Source organism: Rhinopithecus bieti, unplaced genomic scaffold (genome assembly GCF_001698545.2).
Source record: "Rhinopithecus bieti isolate Rb0 unplaced genomic scaffold, ASM169854v2 scaffold_15133, whole genome shotgun sequence".
NCBI lineage: Eukaryota > Metazoa > Chordata > Mammalia > Primates > Cercopithecidae > Rhinopithecus > Rhinopithecus bieti.
In genome coordinates this window covers 1,813,884-1,840,306 of record NW_016808815.1, presented here as the reverse complement: position 1 = coordinate 1,840,306, position 26,423 = coordinate 1,813,884, and the positions used below count along the sequence as shown (strand labels likewise).

The 26,423-nt window shown below is 37.5% G+C and overlaps 1 protein-coding gene across 1 annotated transcript in view; it reads right to left on the bottom strand.

Annotated features, from left to right (window-relative positions):
- Positions 1-26,423, bottom strand: part of ANO4 (anoctamin 4) — a 411,426-nt gene continuing 385,003 nt past the window's right edge. Inside the window, 6 exon segments of the mRNA XM_017887290.1 lie at positions 1-782; positions 1,569-1,764; positions 8,438-8,543; positions 12,431-12,550; positions 17,519-17,666; positions 18,670-18,822. Of these exon segments, the coding sequence (XP_017742779.1) occupies positions 1,573-1,764; positions 8,438-8,543; positions 12,431-12,550; positions 17,519-17,666; positions 18,670-18,822 (719 nt within the window). The 3' untranslated portion in view covers positions 1-782; positions 1,569-1,572.

Genomic DNA, 26,423 nt, shown 5'->3' with positions numbered 1-26,423 from the left:
CAGCTGAAAATATTCCATGTGCATAAATTTATTTTAAATTTTATTGCATCACATTATACAAGCATTAGTCATGGCTTCATGTTGATGACTATTTAAATGTGAAAATTCATCATTCATGTCAGTAGTTTTTGGCTATTTACAAGTAAGGAATTTCTATGTACTTTATATATCTCTGTATTTGTATGTACATATGCAGGAATACATGACTATACATATGTACACACAGAAATACATCTATGGCCATACACATAGCTATAGATATGTCATATATAATAATCTTCTCAGAAAGGTCTAAAATTAAAAAAAGGAAAGAAAAAGTTGTAAACAGGGTCTTGTCTGTGTTGTTGGTGACATGGAATTAGGACCATATGATGACATTCTAGGAATGTGTGTCCATGTGTCTAAATACCCTTTTTAGCCCAGTGTCCGTAAAATTCACATGGGATAGAATGCAAAAAAGGTAGCAAACAGGCTGAAAAACAGGCCCAGTATACAAGTTCCCCTTGATTTTAAAAACTTGAGAATGTAACTGCCCACATGTGCATGCTTGCTTGGTCAAGAATGGTCTATGGATAGATAGCAATTGTGCACTGGACTGCAACGTGATTTCACAGCACTGTGACTCCAACACCAGTCCTCTACTGGATGCTGACCCTCTTGCGGCCGCCGATATCTGCAACATGCACTGCGGTTGCATTTTCAGTCATTCACTTGAGTGTGCTTTTGCACAGCCAGAATAAGTAAACAGAATTCAGGTGCTTGGCCTGGAAAGGGACTATTTTCTGGAAAGAGAAAAGAAGGCATAAAGATCTGATGTTTACACAATTGCTTTAAAACATGATGTGTGATGGTTTGTACTTACCATGCACCAAAGGCATTCAAAGAATTTGTAACCCCAAACGGAGTCAGGGATGGTATAAACATTTTTATGCTTGCTTTATGGGTGAACAGACTGAGTCAGAAGGGCAGTCTGAAGCAACATGACATCCTGCCAACTATTGGGGAAACAGAGACAGACAGGCAGATACCATGCTTTCAAGCAAAAATTAGAAATGACCTGTTTGGGAAGAAAGCAGCCAGTAGTGGTGGGGCCAGAAGAAATTCTTCATCAGTTACTGGTCCTGCAGCCCAGGAGAGCCCTGTTGCACCTTAGTCTCTGGCTGCTGAGACTTTCAGGAAGAATTCTCTTTGCTAATGTCTGCCTCCCACCCACCCAGAAAGAAGGGGCACATTTCCCTGGCGATACTAAAGAAAACAGCCCGGCTGGAGGAAAAGAGAGAGGAAGCTTTGTTTCAGGGAACACCTAGGCCAACTCCTGAAGACCTTGACTAATAGGCCAGAGTCTGACAAGAAGGCAGAGGAGTGTTGCAGAAGGTATGTGGGAGGGGCAGATCAAGCAAAATTTGCAATGATTAAAGTGAAAGACAAGCTTTTTTTGGATTGGGAAGCTTCTAAGGAGTTTATTTTGATCCCTGTTACTGCAACAATGGTAAGCTTTGCTTCAGGGATTTTAAAGCACCCACTCAACCTTGGAGTGGCCTCAGATGCTGAGCACACCTCTCACCTACATGGTCACGGCCACTCGTTGTGGTGTGCTTTTCCATTCTTCTTCCTCTCCTTTCGTTCCTTCTGGAGACGTTCCAGTTCTGCTTCATACATCATCTCCTGAATCAAGTACTTCTCTCTTCTCATTCGATCCCTTAGGTCTTTTGGGAGGTCTGGGATCAGATATGAAATGAGGTGCTTTATACAAAACACGAGGTGCTAAAAACACAGAGGAGAATGTAACAGAGTCAGGTCTACTGTGCATCTTAAATGAGGTTAGAGAGTTGGCTGAAGAAGGATGTGGACCCTCCGGGGTATATGGAGAGTGGAAAGAGGTCAGGGGAGGTGTGTATAATGCAAGATGAGAGGACAGGTGAGGCCTGAACTGGTCTGATGGCACCACCTAAGGAATAGAAAGAGGAGTCCGGAAGGGTGTTGGGAAAAGAATGGTCAGATAATTAATTCAAAGGAGATCCAGAAGAACGTATACTGTGGAGTCACAAAACCCAGGTTGAAGCTGGTAGCTTTCACAGCTTAAGGGCTTTCTGTCTACCTGAGGATGAATTATTTAATTTCTCTGAACCTCATTCCACTCATCTATAAAATGAGTATTGTCAGAATTATGAGAAAATGTTTAAAAATGCCTTGTAGACTGTCAAGTGCTTTACAAATCTTGGTTATAAGAATTATCAGTGGGCCTAGGGAAATGATCACTTCAGGAAGAAGCTTTTTTCTTTCTGGTAAACTGTCACAAATTCTTTACTTGAAACACTAATAGCTGGAATTCTAGAATCACTGTCACTTCTGTTCATCTATATAATGGTAAACGATAAAGTACTAGATGACAATTTAAAGGTTCTTACAGTTCTAAAGTATTAAATAGAGACTAAATCATGTTCAAATGATACTGCTAAGTACTCTTCGTTTTATTTAAAACTTGATAAATTTAGTGATGCATGGATGACACAAAATTAGGAAGCTTTTCTGCATCGTTCTCATATTTTCAAATAGTTAATAACAAAATATTAAAAGAAAATGGAGGCCGGGTGTGGTGGCTCATGCCTGTAATCCCAGCACTTTGGGAGGGTGAGGTAGGCGGATCACGAGGTCAGGAGATCAAGACCATCCTGGCTAACACGGTGAAACCCCTTCTTTACTAAAAAAATACAAAAAAAAAAAAAACAAAAAAACATTAGCCGGGCATGGTGGCGGGTGCCTGTAGCTACTCGGGAGGCTGAGGCAGGAGAATGGAGTGAACCCGAGAGGCGGAGCTTGCAGTGAGCCGAGATTGTGCCACTGCACTCCAGCCTGGGTGACATAGTGAGCAGAGTGAGACTCTGTCTCAAAAAAAAAAAAAAAAAAAAAAAAAAAAAAAAAAGAAAAGAAAAAGAAAATGGAAAATTCTATTTGAAAAGTCAAATAACTTAAGGCAACCTTTTAAAAAAGTTTGTCTGACAGATTTACAGCTGAATTCTACCAGAGGTACAATGAAGAGCTGATACCATTTCTGTGGAAACTATTCCAAAAAATTAAAAAGACGGAGTCCTCCTTAACTAATTTATGAGGCCAGTGTCATCCTGATACCAAAACCTGGCAGAGAGACAACAACAACAACAAAAAGCTTCAGGCCAATATGAACACTGATACAAAAAGCCTCAATACAATACTGGCAAACCAAATCCAGCAGCACGTCAAAAAGCTTATCCACCATGATCAAGTTGGCTTCATCCCTGGGATAAAAAGTTGGTTTAACATATGCAAATCAGTAAACATCACATAAGCATTTCATCACATAAGCAGAACTAAAGACAAAAACCACATGATTCTCTCAATAGATGTAGAAAAGGTCTTTGATACAATTCAACATCCTTCATGTTAAAAACTCTCAATGAGCATTCTCCTTGAAAACCGGGACAAGACAAGGATGCCCTCTCTCACCACTCCTTTTCAACGCGTATTGGAAGTTCTGGCCTAGGCAATCAGACAAGAGAAATAAAAAAAGGGTATTCAAATAGGAAGAGAGGAAGTCAAATTATCTTTTTTTTGCAGATGACATGATCCTGTATCTAGAAAATCCCATCATTTTTGCCCAAAAGCTTCTTAAGCTGATAAGCAACTTCAGCAGAGTCTCAGAATACAAAATTAATGTGCAAAAATTATTAGTATTCCTAACCACTAACAACAGGCAAGCAGAGAGCCAAATCATGGATGAACTCCCATTCACAACTGCTACAAAAGAATAAAATACCTAGGAATACAGCTAACAAGAAAAGTGAATGACCTCTTCAAGAACTACAAACCACTGCTCAAGGAAATCAGAGAGGACACAAGCAGATGGAAAAATGTTCCATGCTCACGAACAGGAAGAATCAATTTATAGTAATTTATAGATTACTGCCCAAAGTAATTTATAGATTCAATGCTATTCCCATTAAATTACCATTGACACTCTTCACAGAATTAGAAGAAACTCTTTTAAAATTCATGTGGAACCAAAAGAGTCCAAATAGCCAAGACAAGACTAAGCAAAAAGAACAAAGTTGGAAGCATCATGCTACCCAACTTCAAATTATACTAAAAGGCTACAGTAACCAAAACAGCATGGTATTAGTACAAAAACAGACACATAGACCAATGGAACAGATTAGAGATCTCAGACATAAGACCATTCATCTACAACCATCTGATCTTTGACAAACCTGACAAAAGCAAGCAATGGGGGAAAGGATTCCCTATTTAATAAATGGTTCTGGGAGAACTGGCTAGCCATATGCAGAAAATCGAAACTGAACCCCTTCCTTACACCTTTTATAAAAGTTAACTCAAGATGGATTAAATACTTAAATGTAAAGCCCCAAACTATAAAAATCCTAAAAGAAAATCTAGGCAATGCCATTCAGGATGTAGGCTTGGGCAAAAATTTCTTGATGAAAACACCAGAAGCTATTGCAACAAAAGAAAAACCTGACAAATGGGATCTAATTAAACAAAAGCACTTCTGCACAGCACAAAAAACAAAACAAAACAAAACAAAACAAAACAAAACAAAACAAAACTATCATCAGATTAAACAATTAACCTACAGAATGGGAGAAAATTTTTGCAATCTATCCATCTGACAAAAGGTCTGATATCCAGGGTCTACAAGGAACTTAAACACATCTACAAGAAAATACCAAGCAACTCCATTAAAAAGTGGGCAAAAGACATAAACACTCTTCAAAAGAAGACATTCATGCGGCCAACAAACATATGAAAAAAAGCTCAACATCATTGATAATTAAAGAAATGTAAGTAAAAATCACAGTGAGATACCATCTTACGCCTGTCAGAATGTTGATTATTTAAAAGTCCAGAAACAACAGATGCTGGCAAGGTTTCAGAGAAAAAGGAACACCTTTACACTGTTGGTGGGAGTATAAACTAATTCAACCATTGTGGAAGACAGCGTGGCAAGTCCTCAATGATTTACAAGCAGAAATACTATTTTACCCAGCAATTCTATAACTTGTATGGCAAAGGACACAAACAGATACTTCTCAAAAGAAGATATACAAGCAGCTAACAATAATATGAAAAGATGCTCAGAATCTCTAAGGAAGTTAGAGAAATGCAAATCAAAACCAAAATGAGATACCATCTCATACCAGTCAGTACGGCTCTTATTAGAAAGGAATATAAATCATTCTATTATAAACATACATGCATGCATATGTTCATTGCAGCACTATTCACAATAGCAAAGGCATAAAATCGCCAGTCAGTGATAGACTAGATAAAGAAATGTGGTACATATACACCATGGAATACTATGAAACCATAAAAAGGAATGAGATCATGTCTTTGCAGGGACATGGATAGAACTGGAAGCTGTTTTCCTCAGCAAACTAACAAAGGAATAGAAAACCAAATACCACATGTTCTCACTTATAAGTGGGAGCTGAATGATGAGAACACATGGACACATGGTGGGAAACAACACACACTGGGGCCTGTTGGGGTGGGGTGGGGGGGAAGGGAGAGCATCAGGAAGAATAGCTAAGGGATGCTGAGCTTAACACCTGTGTGATGGGTTGATCTGTGTAGCAGATCACCGTGGCACACGTTTACCTATGTGACAAACCTGCACGTCCTGCACATGTACCCCGGAACTTAAAATAAAAAACGCAAACAAAAAAACCCAAACAAACGACAATAAGTTTTGTTTGAAAAATTCTAAGACAGTGATGGCTTAAAAATATCTTCTTTAAAGAGAGATCGTGCCATTGGTAAGCTAATTTCCAGGGAAGAGCAGCTTAATATTTTCTTCTCTTGGTTCCCTGCAGTGAAGGAAAAAGCAGTGATAGAATAGTCTTGAAGAGGTCTAGGAAACTTTAGATCCAAACCAAGAGGCAACCTTGGCTTTTATTAATCTGGCTTTAATATATGTGACAAGATATGAAATTTCCATTTATGACTAGAGCCACAGAAATGCAAACTATTTTTATAGCAATTTTCTTAAACCCTGAAAGAAAATAGATAACACATTTTTATTGACACATAATATAGACAATTGCTAGACAGATTTTACTTTATAATTCCATTTTGGGTCCTAGCTAATAAATACTTATTTGGATGCTTGAATACAAATAATTCCGTGATGATACCCAACCTGAAGTACCACTTGTAAAACCCAGTCCCATTGGAAAATGCTTATGATCATGTTGGGAAATCCTGATAACTATTTGAAAATCATAAATTAACTATATGAATCAGTATATTTCAATATGTGTGGTAATGATGGCAATAATTGGAGACATTCAGAAAAAGTGAATCTCAAACTTGACAAAAATAAGCAATGGGGAAAGAATTCCTTGTTCAATAAATGGTGCTGAGATAACTGGCTATCCACATGCGAAAGAATGAAACTGGACTTCTACCTATCATCATATACAAAATTTAACTCAAAATGAATTAAAGACTTAAATGTAAAACCTCAAACTATAAAAATGCTAGAAGAAAACCTAGGAAATACCCTTCTCAATATTGGCCTGGGCAAAGAATTTATGGTGAAGTCCTCAAAAGCAATTGCAACAAAAGCAAAAATTGCTAAGTCAAATCTGATTAAACTAAAGAGCTTCTGCACAGCAAGATAAACTATCAAAGAAGTAAACAGATAATGTACAGAATGGGAGAAAATATTTGCAAACTACACATCTAATAAAGGTCTAATATCCAGAATCTGTAAGGAACTTAAACAAATCAACACGTAAAAAACAAATAACCCCATTAAAAAGTAGGCAAAGGATACAAACAGTTACTTCTCAAAAGAAGATACACAAGCAGCCAACAATAATATGAAAAAATGCCCAGAATCTCTAAGGAGATTAGAGAAATGCAAATCAAAATCACAATGAGATACCATCTCACACCAGTCAGTACGGCTTTTATTAGAAAGTTAGGCCAAGCGCAGTGGCTCATGTCTGTAATCCCAGCACTTTGGGAGGCCAAGGCAGGTGGATCATGAGGTCAGGAGTTCAAGAGCAGCCTGGCCAAGATGGTGAAACTCTGTCTCTACTAAAAATACAAAAATTAGCCAGGTATGGTGGTGGTGCCTGTAATCCCATGGCGCCTGTAATCCCCTTACTTGGAAGGCTAACGCAGAAAATTGCTTGAACCCAGGAGGCAGAGGTTGCAGTGAGCTGAGACTGCCACTGCACTCCAGCCTGGGTGATAGAGAGAGACTCAGCCTACAAAAAAAAAAAAAAAAAAGAAAGAAAATAAACAAATTAACAGATGCTGGCAAGGCCGCAGAGAAAAGGGGACACCTGCACACTGTTGGTGGAAATGTAAATTAGTCCAGCTACTGTGTAAAACAGTCTGGAGATTTTTCAAAGAACAAAGGGTTTAACTACTATTCAACCCAGCAATCCCATTCCTGGGTATATACCCAAAGGAAAATAAAGCATTCTACCAAAAAGACATGTACTCATGTGTCAATCACAGGACTACTCACAATAGCAAAGACATGGAATCAACCTGGGTACCCATCAATGGTGGACTGGATAAAGAAAATGTGGTATATATACACCATGGAATACTATGTGGCCATAAAAAAGAATGAAACCATGTCCTTTGCAGCAACGTGGATGTAGCTGGAGGCTGTTATCTTAAGTGAACTAATGTAGAAACTGAAAACTAAGCAATGCACGTTCTTACTGTATGTACTTAGAGTGGAAGCTAAACACTGGGTACACATGGACATACAGATGAGAACAAAAGACACTGGGGACTAATAGAGAGGGGAGAGAGGGAGGGGACAAGGGGTGAATAACTACCTGTTAGATACTATGCTCACTATCTGGGTGGTGGGTTCAGTCACACCCCAAACCTCAACATCACGCAATGTAAGTTTGTAACAAACTCGCACATGTACCCACTGTATCTAAAATAAAAGTTGAAAAAGAAAAAAAAAAAAAAAGAATGAGTCTTACTGGGCTGATATTTTCCAAATGTTTCTAAACTACGGTCCCAGAATGCTTATAATCAGAATCATTACAGGGAGCTCATGAAAAGCAAGTGACAGACATGATATGTCAGAACATCTGGGAGTGAGGATGGAAAACTGCATTTTCTTAAAGTTTAAGAACTATAGCCCCAGGAAATTACATTTAGGACCAATGAGTTCAGATTTGTCCATTACAAACCAACTATGGACTTTCAAATATGTCTTGGAAAAATCAAATATTTCAATTAAGAAAAGAAAAGATCAAAATAGGTTACATAATATGACACTACTACTTCTGGAAGTATAGATAATCACATTCAAAATCCCTACCACTTATTTTTATTCATTACTCCTACTAACTTCATTATGTCAAAGGAAATAAAGAATTTGGCTGAAGAAACTTACCTCAAAGACAATGATAAAAGCTAATCGAGCAGCTAGGACATGCCAAAACTGCAGTGTGTAGCCATAGGGCACCAGTGAATGAGGCGGGTCACGGTAGTCCCGGTATCTATAAAGACACAGGAGAATGTTGCATTCAAGCTATGATTTTTCTCATTCTAAAATCTCTTCCATTCTCATTACATAGTTCTCATTCAATAGGAGAGAAGTTTGAACAGTTTCTCTATACTAGATATCTGTTGTTTTGCTTGTCCAGCATTTTTCTTCTGATAAAACAATATCTCTTCTCCTCTGGGGAAACATTTGTGTGGGTTGGCTAGGACTTCCCCCTCCACCTGCCTGATCTCAGCTCAAAAGATGAGCCAGACCTGATCAGTGACATCATCAAGATGTCTGCTGGAACTATCACGTAGTGAAAAATCACTAAGCCCATGGAAGGCAAAAGCCTGGGACTGCTGGTGGCCTTGTATGGAGTGAGAGAGCCTGCTTGAGAAGGAAGTCAAGAAAGCAAAGCAGAGCCAGCATAGAAGCAGCATCCTGCTGACACTGCTTGAGGCCTGGGATCCAGCCATTACTGAAGTTCGTATCATCCCTTGAATCTCCCAGTTACCTGAACCAATACATTTTTTTGTTGTTTAAGTCAGTTTACCCTGGATTTCTGCCACTTGCCACTAGAAGAGTCCTTCCTAATGTATCCTCCAGCTATCACTTTTGAATCAGCATAAAATTCCACAAATGTTTGCTGAATACCTATTGGGGGCCAGGTACTATTCAGAGAACTTTAATCCATGTGACTCCATTAAAGCAATACTTTAATAATACAACATACTCTCATAAATTCACTGTGAAGCCCAAGAACTAAAACATTACCAGGAACTTATATCAATCGCTTCATTTACCCTGAATTTCATTTTTATCTTTAACTTATATGTATATACATTCGTCTGAATATTGTACTATTTAGTTTGTTTTGGAACTTTATAGAAAGGGTACTATACTATATATAGTTTGCTAGGGCTTGCTTTTTTTTTTTTTTTTTTACTATTATGTTACTAAGATTCATTCACATTATTGCATGCAGTTTATTTTTATTGCTGTATAATAGACTCTAGTGTGAGTATATTATGGTTGTTTTATATAGTATATAAGTATATACTTACAGGCTGGTCATTCCTATATTTTCTTTAATGTTGAGACAGAGTCTTGTTCTGTCACCCAGGCTGGAGTGCAGTGCTGCGATCTTGGCTCACTGCAATCTCTGCCTCCCAGGCTCAAGTGATCCTCCCACCTCCCAAGTAGCTGGGACTACAGGTGTGCAGAACAATGCCTGGCTAATTTTTTTGTATTTTTTGGTAGAGACAGGGTTTTACCATGTTGCCCAGGCTGATCTCAAACTCTTGACCTTAAGCTATATAGTCACCTTAGCCTCCCAAAGTGCTGGGATTACAGGCATGAGCCACCGCACCTGGACTCTGTATTTTCTTTCACTTTCCCTAACCATGGAAAGCTTTGAAAAAGAAAGCTCAAGTCCACTCACTTCAGCACATTCCTTTTGGGTAAAAGTTGGCTGCAATGCTCTGTGTACCACTCCTTTCTGCCTTAGAATAGCAAATATTCTTCCCAGGTCATCGATGCATTTGAGAAGGTGTTTTAAATTTTCTCTACATGTTTAGATGTGTTCAGCCCGAGAGCTGACCCAAGTGCCTCACCTGCTATATGACTGAAAACAAACCTGAAAATATTATTTCATGTGATTTTAATTAGAAATTTGAAAACGTTTTCTTTAGGGGACTTTTAAGAAAACTGCTAAACAAAACAATCATAATTTAACTTAATGGTGCCAGCATCAACAACTCCATTCACATTAATAATTTGTGGAATATACTTTTATGTTACTATGTGGGACAGGCAGGAAGAATTATGAGCCAGGAAGCAGAAGAGGAGAAAGACTCTGTATTTTTATCTTATTTTCAAATGATTACAGAGTTTTTAACTCCAAACAATAGTTGGCATTTTATTTTGAAGCATTTTATACTTAGGATTCTGTATGCCTCTAACATTGTTTACTAAGTAATTTCATGTATGAAATGGTCTGGACAAGCAAGTGGAAAATCTACTGAAGAAAGCATCAACTGTTGCTTAATTGCTTGCTTCTCCACCAGACTGCAACAGGGAGTGGCACTAGATTATATTCCAGCCAGTCTTTCTCCCCATCTTACTTGTTACTCCATGTGGGAAAGGAAATAAGCCATCTGATGAGATGTGACAGCCAATGAGACCTGGGAACTTGGCATGAGTGTTTAAAGGGGTGGAGGGTGCACTGTCACTGCACAGAAATGGGGAGCCCCTGCCTTCTCTCACCCTCTCTTGTCCTCTTGAACTGCCCCTGCCCAGGCTCACTGGGTATTCATGTCTCTCTTCGCCACATGGTAAGCAGAATGTCACTTGTTCTAGCAGGCCAACCCAATTTCTGCTCTCTAGGATCTAGTTTCTTAGACTGGGACTAAGTGGGTAAATCTAGGCTGCTAACAGGTCTCAACATCAGTTTCTGTGCCTGTGCCATTTCTCTGAAAAAAAATCAATTACAGGCAAAGGGAAGAGAAGGAACAAAGAAGACACATTATTTTATAGCAAGTGGTTACAAAGTTAATCTACAAAAGAAGAATCATCTGGTTTTGGTTCACAGAAAGCTGAAAATTCCCATCCCTAAGTATTATTTATTAATGTCAGAAAGAGTGATGCTGGAGCCTCACTACGATGACTCTGTCTAGAGTCCTTTCCAGGCTGTGTGGCAGGTGGGAGAGAGTTATATCCACATGGTGCAGCATGTCCACTAATGAAGCTACTTGAAAGAACACTGTGATGAAAGTTGGGAGCCTTGAATTCTACTCTAGCTTTGTTGTATCTCTCCAGACAAATCAATTACCATTTCTGGTCCTCAGCCTCACCTTCTGTAAGATGATGGATTGAAGTGAATCATTACAAAAGTCCCTATGTCAAAGCATCTAGGACTCTATGGCTGTTCTTCCTTGTGGCTTTGATTACAGGGAGGACATAGAATGTCATGATGGGGAATCTCCAAAATTCTTTGTTTTGTTTTTGAGACAAGCTCTTGCTCCATAGTTTGAATGCAGTGGTGCTATCATAGCTCACTGCAGCCTTGACTGCCTGGACTTAAGTGATCCTCCCACCTTGGCTTCCCCAAGTGCTGGGATTACAGGTGTGAGCACACAAAATTCTTATAACATCAAAGTATTAAGAGAAAAAGGTGCCATCTGGACTCTTCAAGAGCTGTATACAAGTAATCTCATTGAGCTTTTAGTCAATGGTTTTATCATGTCAGATGAGATAATATTACCTAACTTAGAAAGCTGATGTGATGATTAAATGGAGTAACAGTTTCTGGCACAGAGTAGGTGCTCAACAAATTCTCCTTCATGTGTGTTTGTATAGATACACATCAAGAGGAACAGTTTAATTAATTTCCTTTTAGAGGGAGAGAAAAAGAGAATGAGCACACATTGCAGAGGCTACTGTGGTGGAATCTGAAATGAACTGGGCCTCTTTCCACATGCTTCTGAGTTCTTCAACATTTAGAAATGTGATGTGATATATTCTGGGCAAGAGAGAGAAACAGAACAAAGACAAGTGCCCTCAACAGCTGTCACTCAACCCCCATGGAGATTGTCCCTGAGTCCCTGGAGCCAGGGTATAACCTTCACTACTATATTTTTGGTTTTTCCCTTTAAGCCAGCAGTTCTCAATTCTGACTGCACCTGGTTTCTGAGTTCCACCCCCTTACATTCTGTTTTAATTGGTTTGGGATGCATCCCGGGCAAGAGAAGGCTTGAAAATTTTCCATGTGCTTTTAATGCATTGTTGAGATTGACAGTCACTGCTTTAAACACACTCAGCCAGAAGGGGCCTTCAGAGTAAAATCTCTCCACGGTGGAGCCAGCTCAGCTTACGCAGAGCCATGCTGGGTGCCACACTCACCTGCAGTACTTAAGAGGAGTCCCCGAGAACTCACTGCCATCTGATTCAGGCTCAGATCGGTTCTCAAAGTCAGAAATTCGAAATACAGACAAGCTGGCATTCACATAGCCAACCATGCACCTATAAGAGGAAGCAAATTCTACCATTAGGACACTGATCACCTTCTCTGTATCCAGTTCCCCGAAGACTCTGCTTCCCAGACGTCCCTGCAATTGTAAATGCCCATAACTGGCCTTTCCTTGTCAAACGGAACTCAGGTTGGGATGTGCTGGAAAGCCCTAGGCATGCTGAATCGGAACAAGTTGCTTGTTTTGGTTCTTGTCTTTTTCTGCAGAATCATCATACAGAACATCTCTACTCCAATTAATGTTTCAATGAAATAGGTAAAAAGCAGCATTACATGATGGGCATAAATTATATGTAAGCCATAGCTTCTTTTGTTGATGATACACATAAACACAGTTCCTCATTAGTGGTTTTATATGTTTATAGATATTCCCAAAATGTTCCAAATATGACTGGTGTGCATATGATCCCCTCTCCCCAACTCATATCCCATGCTACAGTCATGCTGGACTATATTCCCTGAAGGCTTCTGATGTTTTCATCCTCTGCTCGTTATCTTTTCTGTTAGAATTCCCTACCTCTTCTTTTACAAGTGGAAATGGTATTTATCCTTCAGTGGCCACCTGAAACACCACTCCTTCTAGGAAGACAACCTAATCATTCCAGTCACAATGTCTCACTCCTTTCCCTCTCTCTGTAGTACCATTATACTTAGTCCACCATTACCAGATTGCTTGTACTAGAGTTGGCAGCATAGATGTATGCCCTCTCCTTTGGACTGCAGTTTTTTGGGAGCAGAGCAGGTATCTTAGGTATTTATGTATCCTATGACTTAGGACAGTCTTACGCAGTGTAGGAATCCCATAAATATTGAATCGATCTGACTGGAGGAAACTAAAATATGAGATTCTATCGATCATTCTAGATTGAATGAGTAGATAAAATCAAGGATTTAATCATTCTGTCAATAATTCCACTCAAGAAAATGGACATTTTAAAAGTGTGATAGCAAGCAGTACTCTCAGAATCATCTTTTCTACAAGTGTCTGAACAGTTTTACATATTGAACATTGTGGCAAACACATGCACTTACTGAGATAACAATGTTTGAAACTTTGGGTGAAATTAGCACTTAGATACATCCTGTATACATTTTTCTTTAAACAGTGTTTTACATACAAAAGCTTGGGTTTTGGGGTCAAATCTTAGTTCTGCTGGTTTCTAGTCATGTAATAATGGCACGTTATATAACTTCTTCTTTTTTTTTTTTTTTTTTTTTCCCGCAACAGGGCCTTGCTCTGTTGCTCAGGCTGGAGTGCAGTGGTGCGATCATGGCTCACTGCAGCTTTGACCTCCCAGGCTCAAACAATTCTCCCACCTCAGACTCCTGAATAGCTGGGCCTAAAGGCATGTGTCACTACACCTGATCTGTATAACTTCTTAAAGTGTCAGAAGTTCTCACCTCATAGGGTCATTGAGGGGATTAAATTAAATGATGAATGTGTAGCACGTGATACAGATCTTAGCCTATAAGTAAGATAAACGTGAGTGGTGATTATTCATTTTATTTATTTCTTGCATCTCGCAGGGGGTCAATAAATAATTACTGATTGAATGAATAAATAATGATCTTCAGATTCTCTTCATTAACACGTCTGGCATGATTTTTCCAAGGTGCTGAACACTAAACCAAAATGATGACATGAACACAGTTCTGAGAACACATGGGTTCTGCGTGTTACCTTTCTCAAGACAAATCACTGGCTTTATCATGACCTTAAAAAAAATGAACTAAGCTGAAGGGCCCATTTGTCAAGTCACTCATAGGTGAAAACAGATGGTCAGGGGGTGTGTAACATGCCTTAATCCAAATGGCAGCAGGCCTCCCCTACTACTCGCTGAAAAGGTAATTCGGAATGATGTCTCCCTTACCTACGAACTGTCTAGAACTGGACATGAAAATAAATGAGTGCCTTGATGATGATTACCTGTCACAGAGAGGGAGTAAGTTTTAGCAGAGTCTTTCTAAAGATCTGAGCTGTGGGAAGGGAAAGGTGTTCTGGGAACTGGTGAATAAAAAAGGCCCAGCACTGAAATGGAATATTCATGACCCCTCCTGCACTCTTACCTCACAGACCAGCCCCAAGGCTTTATCAAGACTAACGCTACTGTCCATTGGTTGTTCTGCTCCAAAACTCCATTCAGAAAATTTAAATTTAAATAAAACACCTGTCTCATTGGCCTATGCATGTAACGACAGTCATAAATCCCAGCTGAAAATGTGTCTTTAGTGCAAAGCATTAAATGTGTACCTAGTGTATGAACACACAGTTATCAGCTGTGTATGTCTTCCTTCCATATCATTGCCATAATTGGGGAAAAAATGGATGCTAGGCATTTCACTAATTCCTTTCACCTTTTGTAGACTGTTAGTTATTGCCAACATCTATTACCAAAATCAAATAGTCGAGGTGGTCATCAATTCAGGCAAGTGAAATTTCTCACACTTTGCTGTATAAAGTTCAGCTAGTGGCATGCAAGTGTCAACTCACCGACCCATTGTTATAGCAGGAAGGTCACAGGTAGTAGAGAGCCCATGTCTATCACTGGGTTTACTGGCAGGAATGCTATATGCTCTCACTGTGACCCACAACCAGCTCTCAATGAGACAGAGGGAGATGAGGCTACACTGATGATCAGGGAGAATTGAGAAGTACCAAGAAAAAAGTAACAGACAAAGGAAGGCTTTCCTGTGAATATAAAGTCATTTTTCTTAAAGGAGTGGTAGATGGCCTCTGTATGCACTTCCAAGAAAGATCTAGAAAATGTCTTATATAGGATAGTGCCATTTGGATTAGGATGCATATCTCTTCCACGTAACTTCTGAGATGACCACACACTCATTTAAATGTGAGAATTCTGCCGTAAAAGCCATTTGCCACTTATTGTTTTCAATCCTTTAATACATAAGAAAGGGATGAGCCAGCAATCACTGTACTACCCCAAAGGCTTATGACTTTCTATACCTTGACAATTCTGCTACTCTTATGAGTTAAGTAATTTCTAAAGCATTTCTAAATGGGAAAAAGAAAAAAAAACCCCTGAAAAGTAATAGAGTGGCCAGTGGGGCAGAAAATAAGATTCATGAAGAAACATACATAAATTTAATGATTTGAAAACATCAAAATGACCAGGGGATTAGAAAACAAAAGGCAGATATATAAATTGAAAGTGGCAGAAGGCTAAGTCAAAGAGAAAGGTTAAAAAAGAAAGAAAGAAAAGAAAAGCTCTGAAGAGCCCAGTAAAATTGATATAAGGAGGCTGTCAGATACACTTTAATCACTGCGGACATTGTCTTAAATCTAATATGTTGTTAAAATTCTAAAGCCTTGATTTGCTATCAATTGTGCATAAAGGTTCCCATTTTATTTTTTGGTTCCCTGTAAAACAAGGTAGATTTCACCATATTTGAATTTGGGAAAGAACAGAAACACCACTGGGACGGAAACTCCAGGGGGTTTACTGTTACGGGAGAGCCTCAAGGGCTGTGAGGTGCAGATGGAGAGTGAGTCGAGGTTCTACCTTCACATGGGCTCCCAGAGTTACTCTGCCTTGTGATTCTGGGCTTAACTTTTAAAAATCTTTTCCTGCTCCTCAAAGTGAAGATAATAATGCACGTCCCACTCCCAGGGCTGTTTTGAGAACCAAATCATATGTGAAAATGGTTTGAGTGAAGGTAAGCTTTTTTAGGCTAAGCCAAGCAGAGAACGTCAACGATAATTGCAATTAGAAAGAAATGCCTAGGCAAAATAACGTGTCTTTAAATTTCTCTTAAAATGGGATGGTATGCTCACTGAAAGTTGCTAGATAATTAGTGTGGGTGACCACATGCTTATAGTAGTCAAGAACTTTATAGAAGCCTTTTCAAATAACTGGATTGTGAGCTTTATGACATTCCTCAATCATTCACGCCTTAGCCCATTTACGTAGGATTATTAATGAACTTGGACCCAGGCCAGGTTTGCATGAGTTCAGTTGATTGGATTTGGTGGCACTCAACTCCTTGGGGTCAATCAGCTACCATGGCTGCAGAGGACAAATCAATCTGGCTCAGGCTAGTAAACCAGGGCTGCTTGTGTAAGTAGACAGCAGCTCATGTAGGGTGATTTCTGGGTTATTAAGAAGACCCTGTGATCCCCAAACACACCTCACTCTGACCTATAGACATCTAAATCCCATAATAAGAATTTAATTATTTTGGCTTTAGCCAAACAGAGATTTTGAAAGTATGTTAAGACTTCTTGTCCTTTTTCCAAGGTACAGGAATGAAAGCTAGGGGATGTGTTATAATTTTGACTAGGCTTTATCTGACCATATGTAGATTGCCCTGGCTTTGCAAACCATTGAGGCAATGCCATAGAATTGATCCCCCTCCCAGGGAGTTTAGTCCATCCAACTTGCTTGGGGTAATATAGGCATTAGTCAGGTCAATACCCAGGAAAAAGTCTTTCACTTACTTATTCCACAAATACTTATTGAGGACCTACTGGCTACTCAGTACATAGTTCCATATTTCCTATGTAAGATCTGCAGAGTCTACACATAATGACACAATGTAAATCAGACTGTAACTGTCCTTTTGCAAACTCATAAAATGATATCACTATACACACATCATATACTACTTTTTTGATATACACATTAGCATATCACACATTTCTAAATTCATAGTGGGCAGAGGTCGGGGGTAGGGAAAATGATTAATTGCTACTCTTACACTGGATTTCATCTAAAACCTGTCTGACTTGTATGTCCTCCAACTCTTTGGTAGATGAGGACATGTTTTCTTTGGCTGACAGTGTTATTATTTATTATAAATTATAATTCCACCTTCCCTATCACAGGTCTCTCCTTCTGGGTATGTATTCCATATTCTCCAGTGCAAAGTCTTCTGTCTGAGTGTCCAACCTCAAAAAACGGCTAGGAAATAGAAATTGTATAATGGTTTTATAGCAAACTTACTTTTGCCCAGCTTCTCCTTGGCCTGCACAAGGTCCATACTTATAAGCATACACCAAGCGAGGGATAAAGTCAGATGTTATCGCTATGACAAATGCATTTGTAATAACAGAGAGAATTCCAATGCCTTCAAGAATTCCATACCAAATTCCTATTCAAATAGAAGTGTTGTGTTAGTTCCATACACAAAGCAGAGGTAATAATTATGAAAAAAATGGGAATTCATTTTTAAAAGTCCTTTTCATGGGTCCATTCTTCATCTTTCCAAATACTGACAGTTGCAACCAGGAGGAAGGATTTGTGCAAACAACGTGGCATTGAGGAAGTTTCTATGGGAGTGTCTATATGCTCATGACTTAATAGTCAGGATCAGACATGAGGCAGAGAATTCTGGTCAATGATAAGGCACCAAAATACCATCTGATAGGATCAGCACACATAATGTCAAGCCCCACCAGACCGGAAGCTCCTTAAGGGTATGGATAGCCTTCTGTTCATCTTTGTGGGCCTTGCCCATGACACACTGACCCAGGGTAGGTGCTCCCAGAATGTGTGTCTGTTTCACATGGAAGTTAAAAGACATCATTAGCAATAACATCCACATGCAATTCTCTTCCACACATATTGGCTGGGTGACTGCCTGCTCTGTGCCAAGCACTGGATGCAGAGACTAATAAAAGACAGACTTTGATCTCAGGCAACTCTCATTGGGGCTGCATCTGATTGAACTCAGCATCTCTAGTCAAATACCAAAGTTTACCTCTGCCATTAGAAACACTGGATTAGACTTCATGTAAATCAGGCAAACATTTAGGAAAGAATAAATCAAAGTTAAGCAAAGGGAAGATCTGTTTCAAAAAGAATGTAAGTGATAACAAATCTAAATTTTAGATTCAAGAATCTTAAGATAGAAATAATCAAATTGAGAAACAATTTAAGCACAAATTCTCTAGCACTGGAAATTACAAACTTCCAAATAGCAGCTTTACTTCTTGTCTAATATTATTTAAAACTAATATAATATTCTTTGCAAAAATTAGGTGAATTATCATACATGGAAACCATAATTAAAAAATCTGAAGTTTGTGGCTTTTAAAATTTTACCTGCCAGATGTTTAATATTTATTTTAAAAACATATGCAAATCCAACTTACCTATGTCTTTGGCCCTTGAAGCTAAAGGTCTCCTCCACTGTGTGACAAATTTGTAAGCATCAAGTCGAATTTCAATTATGTTATTCAGTAAGGCCAGAAGTGGTGCTAGGGGAAAAGCTGCCACAAAGATAGTTGTGAATCCAAACTGAAGAACTAGAAAAGAAAAAAGGAAAAATAACAGAGAGTATTGGTTTTCCATTCCTATTTTCAAAGGGATCATAATCTGGATACGTTATTGTCTTAAGTCCCATTTTTCCTAATACAGATGCACAGGGGACATCTCTTCCAGAAAGATGGCCAGGAGACTGGAAAAAGAGGCACTTCCTGGGCCTGGAAGCAACGGAATCCTGGGAGCTATGAGATCTGGACCTAGGATCCAGATCTTGTATCCTAAATATCATTCTCTATCCAAAGGAATCAGTGTTCCTTGGAGGAAGGTTTGATTCCAGAGCTATGATGGTAGGAACAATACAAGAGAAGCCTGGGACATCTTGTGATGCCAGAAAGGAAGGAAATGCTCAAAAAACAATGGGGACATGCCAATAGGACACAGAACAAACTTGAAGGCACCCCTAATAGCCAAATCTGGAACAATTTGTATGAAACAATATTAATGATGAAAGCATGGGATTATAGCCCAAAGACTAAGTATCTAAGTCCAGACTGATGTAAATATATACTTATATAAATAAGTGATTAAATAAATAAATGGGAGATAAGGAGTGGCTCTTCCTTATGGTAGAATTCTAATTAATCAATATAGGAGGAATGATGAAAATTAAAAAATCACCATTAGTCAAACATCACAGGAATAACTTTTGTAGGCAAGAAATATCAAAGCAGGCTAAAATTAGTAAAGGAGAGTATACTGAAGAAACTAGGATAGTTGCAGATTCTCAAAGTATCTCCTCACACAATTTTTACTAATTACAAAGGGAAAACAGTAACTTTTTAGCAGAGGAACCTGGAAAACATCTTTTTGTTTTTTGAGATGGAGTCGAGCTCTGTCACCCAGGCTAGAGTGTAGTGGCGCGATCTCGGCTCACTGCAACCTCCACCTCCTGGGTTCAAGTGATTCTCCTGCCTCAGCCTCCTGAGTAGCTGAGATTACAGGTACCCATCACCACGACCAGCTAATTTTTTGTATTTTTAGTAGATATAGGGTTTCCCTGTGTTGGCCAGGCTGATCTCAAACTCCTTGTGATCTGCCAGCCTCGGCCTCCCAAAGTGCTGGGATTATAAGTGTGAGTCACCGTGCCCAGCCAAAAACATCATTTTAACCAAGTGATCAAAGTTAATATCACCAGTAATATGACATAATGATGTTATACACCCCGATATGATGCACTGAGGAGGGTATAACATCATTTCTGTGGTATTCTTGCCAAAAATGAGTAACTCCAACCCAATTATGCAAACACACGAGACAAATCTGAATTGAAGGAGCTTCTCCAAAACTACTGACAAATACTCTGCAAATATGTCAAGATCATGAAAAACAAAGACTGAGGAATTGTCATCGATCAAAAGGAACTAAGGAGACAACACATCTAAATGTAATGTTGGATCTTGGAAGTATTGTGAATAAGAAAAAAGTTATTACTGGGAAAATGCAAAATTCAAATAAGGTCTGTAGATTAGATAATAGCATTGTATTCTTAACTTTTCTAGTTTTAATAAATACGTAAGATATTAACATTATCAAAAGTAAGGTAAAGTATAGAAACTACTCTTTTTTTGCAACTTTCAAAATAAAATTTGTTTTAAAAGGGGATGGTTTCTGATGCAAAACAACCAGTCATCATAATGGAAAATAAAAAAATAAAATTTACTGGGCATCATGGACGAAAAGTATTTGGCTGTTTGAATGACTATGTATATATACATATATGACTGTAAAAATAGTAAAAATATATTTACAAATTTGATTTTAGAAAGTAACAATAACAAAACAAGGATTACACATATATAGCATTTTCTATGTAAAAACAGGCATTGTTCTAATTACTTCATATACACTAACTCATTTAATTTTCATGACAACCTTATATGGTGGGTACTATTATCCTCATTTTACAGGTAAGGAAACTGAGGCACAAAGAGGTCAGGTAACTTGCCCAAAACAAGTAACTAAGAAGGGACTCTAATCTCAGTGGTGTAGCTCCAGAGTTCTGCAGAATCCATCTACCTCATCTTGGTTATTTTGCCACCTCCAGGTGTCCCCTGTCTTTGGTCACATTCACACTTGGTGCTTGTGCTAGATGGCTCTTTATGCACCAATAGATGTGGGCATTCTCTTCTCTTTCGACCTTGGTTTTATTTTTCTCTTGCCTTCTCTCTTTCTTTGGTAAGTCCATCGACTCCCATGACTTCATTATTATCTCTCTGATAAGGGTTCTCAATTCTCTATCTCTAACCCTGACTCTTTTCAGGGAATTTCCAGTTGTCTGTTATGCTACAGAAACAGCACTCCCCAAACCAATCTCTGAACCTCATCCTTGAACGTATTTATCCTTTTATGTCCCTCCTCCTTTCCTCCTTTCAGAATCAACTTGCATAAAAACCAGGTCTCGGCTAGCTTAGCCTTCAGAACCATTAGCCTCCTAGTCCTGACAATTACTCTTCAAAAATGTCTCTCATTTCTCCCTCTTCTGCCCTGTCCCCACTTGAGTTCAGACTCTGATTTTCTAACTGGCTTTTTTTGCCTCCAAACTTTCAGCTCCCTGCCCTATCATTCTGCTGTCAGTGTGTCTAAAATGTTGGTTCAACCCCATCACTCATCTCCCTACACAGAATATTTCAGTAGGTTCTCACTGGCTGCAGAATAAATCCCAAACTTTTCACCATGCCATTCAAGGATCTCAGTAAATTGACTCCAAGCAAACTTCCAAGCCTCATGTCCAAATACACCCCACAAAGAAAACAGGTTTCCCAAACAATCCTCTACTCCGGCTAAACCAGTAGCCGATTCTGATTTTATGGGGATACATCATATACGCACTTAGTGTTTCTATGACTACTTTGATAAAGTAGTCATTCTTCCTTCAAGAGTACACTCAAATGCACCCTCTTGAGTCTTCCGTAATTGTAATTAACTACTACCTCCTCTGTAGCTGCCACAACTCTGCTCACCACCATAAAACTTACTTTGTCTTGATTTTGTGGTGTTTTGCCTTTTCCCCCTTTTGCAGTGAGCTTCATGAAAGTAGAAACAGCAACTTCTTTATGTTTCTTTTTCCTACATACTCACTACAGGGGTTTTGTGTATGGGAAGGACTTGTCAGGTATCAAATAATGCTGGTTCAATGACTGACATGTAATTACAATGAAGAAAAGCCAGAACACAATGAAAACCTATCAGGTAGATATAAAACTGACAGAGATAATTCTTACAATCACTAACAGTACTGGATGTTATGGACAGAAAAATGCAACTAGAGTTTAGTTCTTTCAGGTTGTATTTATATTGAAAATAACTGCAAGTTTAAAAGGAAAATGTGTTTAGTTCATTGGTAGTTTTTGTTTATCTGATACCTAATGAGTTTCATTATCTAGTTAAATATTATGGCCTAAAATCAAACCAACTAATCATTTTTACATAGCACAAAGGTGACCCATATGATATTGGTCTTGAAGTGATTAACTGTGTAATGCCCATTAGCTGCTGCTTTTTTTTTTTTTGTCAAGGGAAGAGACTTGTACAATAGAGGTAGATTAATTTAAAAAAATTCTTTGGCAAAAAACTTTTAAATATTGGAAAGCATAAAGAATGATATAACAAACTTCCATATACCCATGGAAATGTTACTATTAACTCTTGGTAACATTTTGTCATACCTGCTTAATATCTTTTTATAAATAAAATAAATACTATATAGATAAAACTGAATTCTCCTCTATTTTTGCTCTTGAGTGGTTTCCTCTCCCTTCACAGAGACAATTGCTGACATGAGTTTTGCATGCATCCTTCCAGTTCATTTATATATATATATATATATATATACACACACACACACACACACATAAATGCCCATATAGCAATAAATTATACATAGTGCATATATCATGTAAATAATTTTTGTGCCTAAACTTTACATAATGATATCATTATTTACAATTTTTTTGCCCTGTTCATATCACATGATAATTTTGAGATATTATCTTGATCTATATAGATCTAGTTAAACTTTTAACTGTTTTATATTCTAATATATAAGTTTACCTCCTTTTAATTTACCCCTTCTCGGACATTACCTCTTCAAATATCACTTTTCCTCTTTCTTTATTCCTTTCTGGGACTTCTATTACAAATATTTCAGCCTTTCTGGCTGTTTTGCATGTTTCTTACGTTTTCTGCTCTGTTTTTCTGTTCTTTTCTCTGGGCTTGTTTGGATTTTCTTTTTATTGACTTGTCTTCAAGTTCACTAATTTACTGTCTTATGTTGAGTCAATCTGCTATTTTTTTTTTCTTTATTTTTGAGGTGGAGTTTTGCTCTTGTTGCCCAGGCTAGAGTACAATAGCATGATCTCAGCTCACTGCAACCTCTGCCTCCTCTGTTCAAGTGATTCCCCTGCCTCAGCCTCCAGAGCAGCTGGGATTACAGGCGCACACCACCACACTAATTTTTGTGTTTGTAGTAGAGACAGGATTTCACCATGTTGGTCAGGCTGGTCTCGAACCCCTGACCTCAGATGATCCAACAACTTTGGCCTCCCAAAGTGTTGGGATTACAGTCGTGGGCCACCATATCCAGCCTCAATCTGCTATTAAACATATCAAATGAGTTCTTAATTCCAGATTTATATTTTGCAATTCTAGAATTATTTTTATAGATTTTAATTCTCTTTTAAAAGTCTCAATTTTCAACCATTTTGTCAATATTTTCTTCTATTTTTATATATAAATCATAGCTATTTGAACATCTCTGCGCTAAACCCAATTTCTGAATCATCTTTGGGTCTCCTTTTCCCTCTTATTAGTCACATTTTCTTGCCTTTTTGCATACCTAGTAATCTTTTTATTGTATGCCACACATGTAGAGGCTCTAGATCAAGGGTTAGCAAACTATGGCCTGTGGCCAAATTTGACCAATCATCTGATTTTCTTTTTTAACTGCCTGTGAGCTAAGAAGAGTTTTTATATTTTAAAAGGCTATATTTTAAATTGCTGTAAAAGTGTCTACATAATAGCCTTGATTGTGCCATTGGCTCAAAAAGCCAAAATTATTTACTATCTAGCTCTTTAGGAACAAATTTGTGATACTCCGCTCTTAGTGATGTTCTTTTCTACCATAAAGAATTCCTCCTGGTGATGTTAGGCAGATAAGAGAAATCACTTAAAGCTGGTCACAGATTAAGCTGGGCTAGTGCTGGCACAGAGTTTTTGTAAAGCTTAGTCCACCTTTGATTTGTTCTTGTTTCTTTGCTGTGATTGAGAACCTGGTGGGTCCCTATCTCCTTAGCTCTGAGAGGCAGTAAGAGGCTCAGTCCTGCCCTTTGAAAGGTTTTAAGGTTAGCTCTTCAGCCTCTTGCCCATCACATCCTCAAAGTGTTGTATCATTAAATAATTACTTTACATAATGATAAAAACATCAATTCAACAGTAAGTCAGAATAATCCAACTTGTATGTACAAAATAACCCAGTTTCAAAATATATAAAGCAAAAGTTGACAGAACTAAAAATAGAGTAAGATAAATCCACAATCATACTTGTGGATTTCAAGTATGTAACTAGTAGATAAGAGGCACAATATTTAACAAGGACTTAGAAGATCTGAAAAACACAATTAATCAATCTTGCTGAATTGACATAAAAATATAGAGCATTATACCAAACAACCAACTGCAGAACATACTTGAAACATATATCAACACAGATGGTATAAAGGAGCATAAGGTAAATCTTTATATATATATATAATCTTTATATATATACACACAATATCAAAAGACTGCAATAACATAGAGAATATCCTCTGATAACAGTGTAATTAAATTAGAATCAATGACAGCAATATATCCAAACTCTTTAGATGTTTTGATACTAATGCATTCCTTCAAAATGCATAGTCAAAAATAAATTACAAGGGAAATGGAAAATGTTTTGCTAATAAAATACAACATATGAAAACTTGTGGGACACAGCCAAAGCAGTATTTATAGAGAACATTATAGCGCTGAATCCCTATATTAGAAAAAAAGAAAATCTGAAAATCAGCATCTTGAGATGCTGAGAAAAAAAGTGAAACTAACCCCAAAGGGAGTAAAGGCAGGAAATAAAGATAAGAGCAGAAATGAATGAACCAGAAGCCAAAGGCGTAGTAAAGAAAAATCAACAAAGCCCAAAGTTAGTTTTTCTTTTGAAAAGATTGATAAACCTTTAGGGTGCTGTTTTAAAAAAGGGAGAAAAGCACAAACTATGAAGTTATAAGTAAAAGAAAGGGTGTCACTATATACCCTAGATATATAAAAAGTTAATAAGGAGATATATAAACAATTTTATGCTACTAAGTTTGAAAACTTAGATGAAATGAACAAATTTCTTGAAAAGACACACAACTAATACACAACTTATGAAAACAGATGCTAGAAGAAATAAAAACTGAAATAGTCCTATATCTATCAAGTAAAATAAATCTATAATTAAAGTTCTTCCCATGAAGAAAATTTCAGGTCCTGCTACTTCATTGTAAATTATTCCAAGTATGTAAGAAAGAAATAATAGTAATCTTATGTAAACTGTTTAAGAGAAAAAATTACCCAATCATTTTAAAGGACTATCATAAAAATGATACCCAAGTCTGAATGAAACATTACAAGAAAGAAAAACTACACTATAACATCTTCCATGAATTTGTGTATAAATATCAGAAGCAAAATATCAGCAAATTGAACTTGGTAATTAAAAAAATGCATCATGACCCAAGTGGAGATTTTTTTCCAAGTTTGCTAGGTTACTTTAACAACTTTTTAACAACAAAAAATAATCAATGAAATCCACTATATTAGTAACATTTTTAAAAAAATCACATAATCATTTCAATAGATTCAGAAAAATGACATGATATAATACTAATCATGATAATAACTCTCAGCTTCTTTAAGGAAACAATAAAAAGTATGTACAAAACAATACAGCTAGCACCACACTTAACGGTAACATACTGAACATTTTCCCCCTCAGGTCGGAAACAATGATGTCCAGTATCACCAGTTTTATCCAGCATTATATAAAAGGTCTTAGTGCATTTAGGCAAGAACAAAAAAATATATACATAATGACTAAAAAGGAAAATGTAAAGTTATCATTATATGTGGATGATATAATTATGTATATACAGGTAGAAAATCTCAAAAAATATATAAGCAACTATAATTGATACTAGATGCTAGCAAGTTTGCATAAGCAAACATACAAAACAACAATATTTCTATATATTTAATATTAATAACAAAACATTAGAAAATAAAACAATAAAAACATCATTTGCAGTTGCAAAGATTCCTAAGGTGCCTAGAAATTAATCTAAGTTTTACATAACCTATATACTAAAATCTACAAAAGTATTGCTGATAAAATGTAAAAGACATAAATAAATGCAAAGATATACCATTTTCATGGATTGAGAAAACATCAAATATCTTCAAATTGATGTAGGAATTCAATTTAATCCCAACTAATATTTCAGTAAGATTTTTATAGAAATTAGAAATCTGATTCTAAAACTTATATGGCAACAATTTTGAAGAAGAA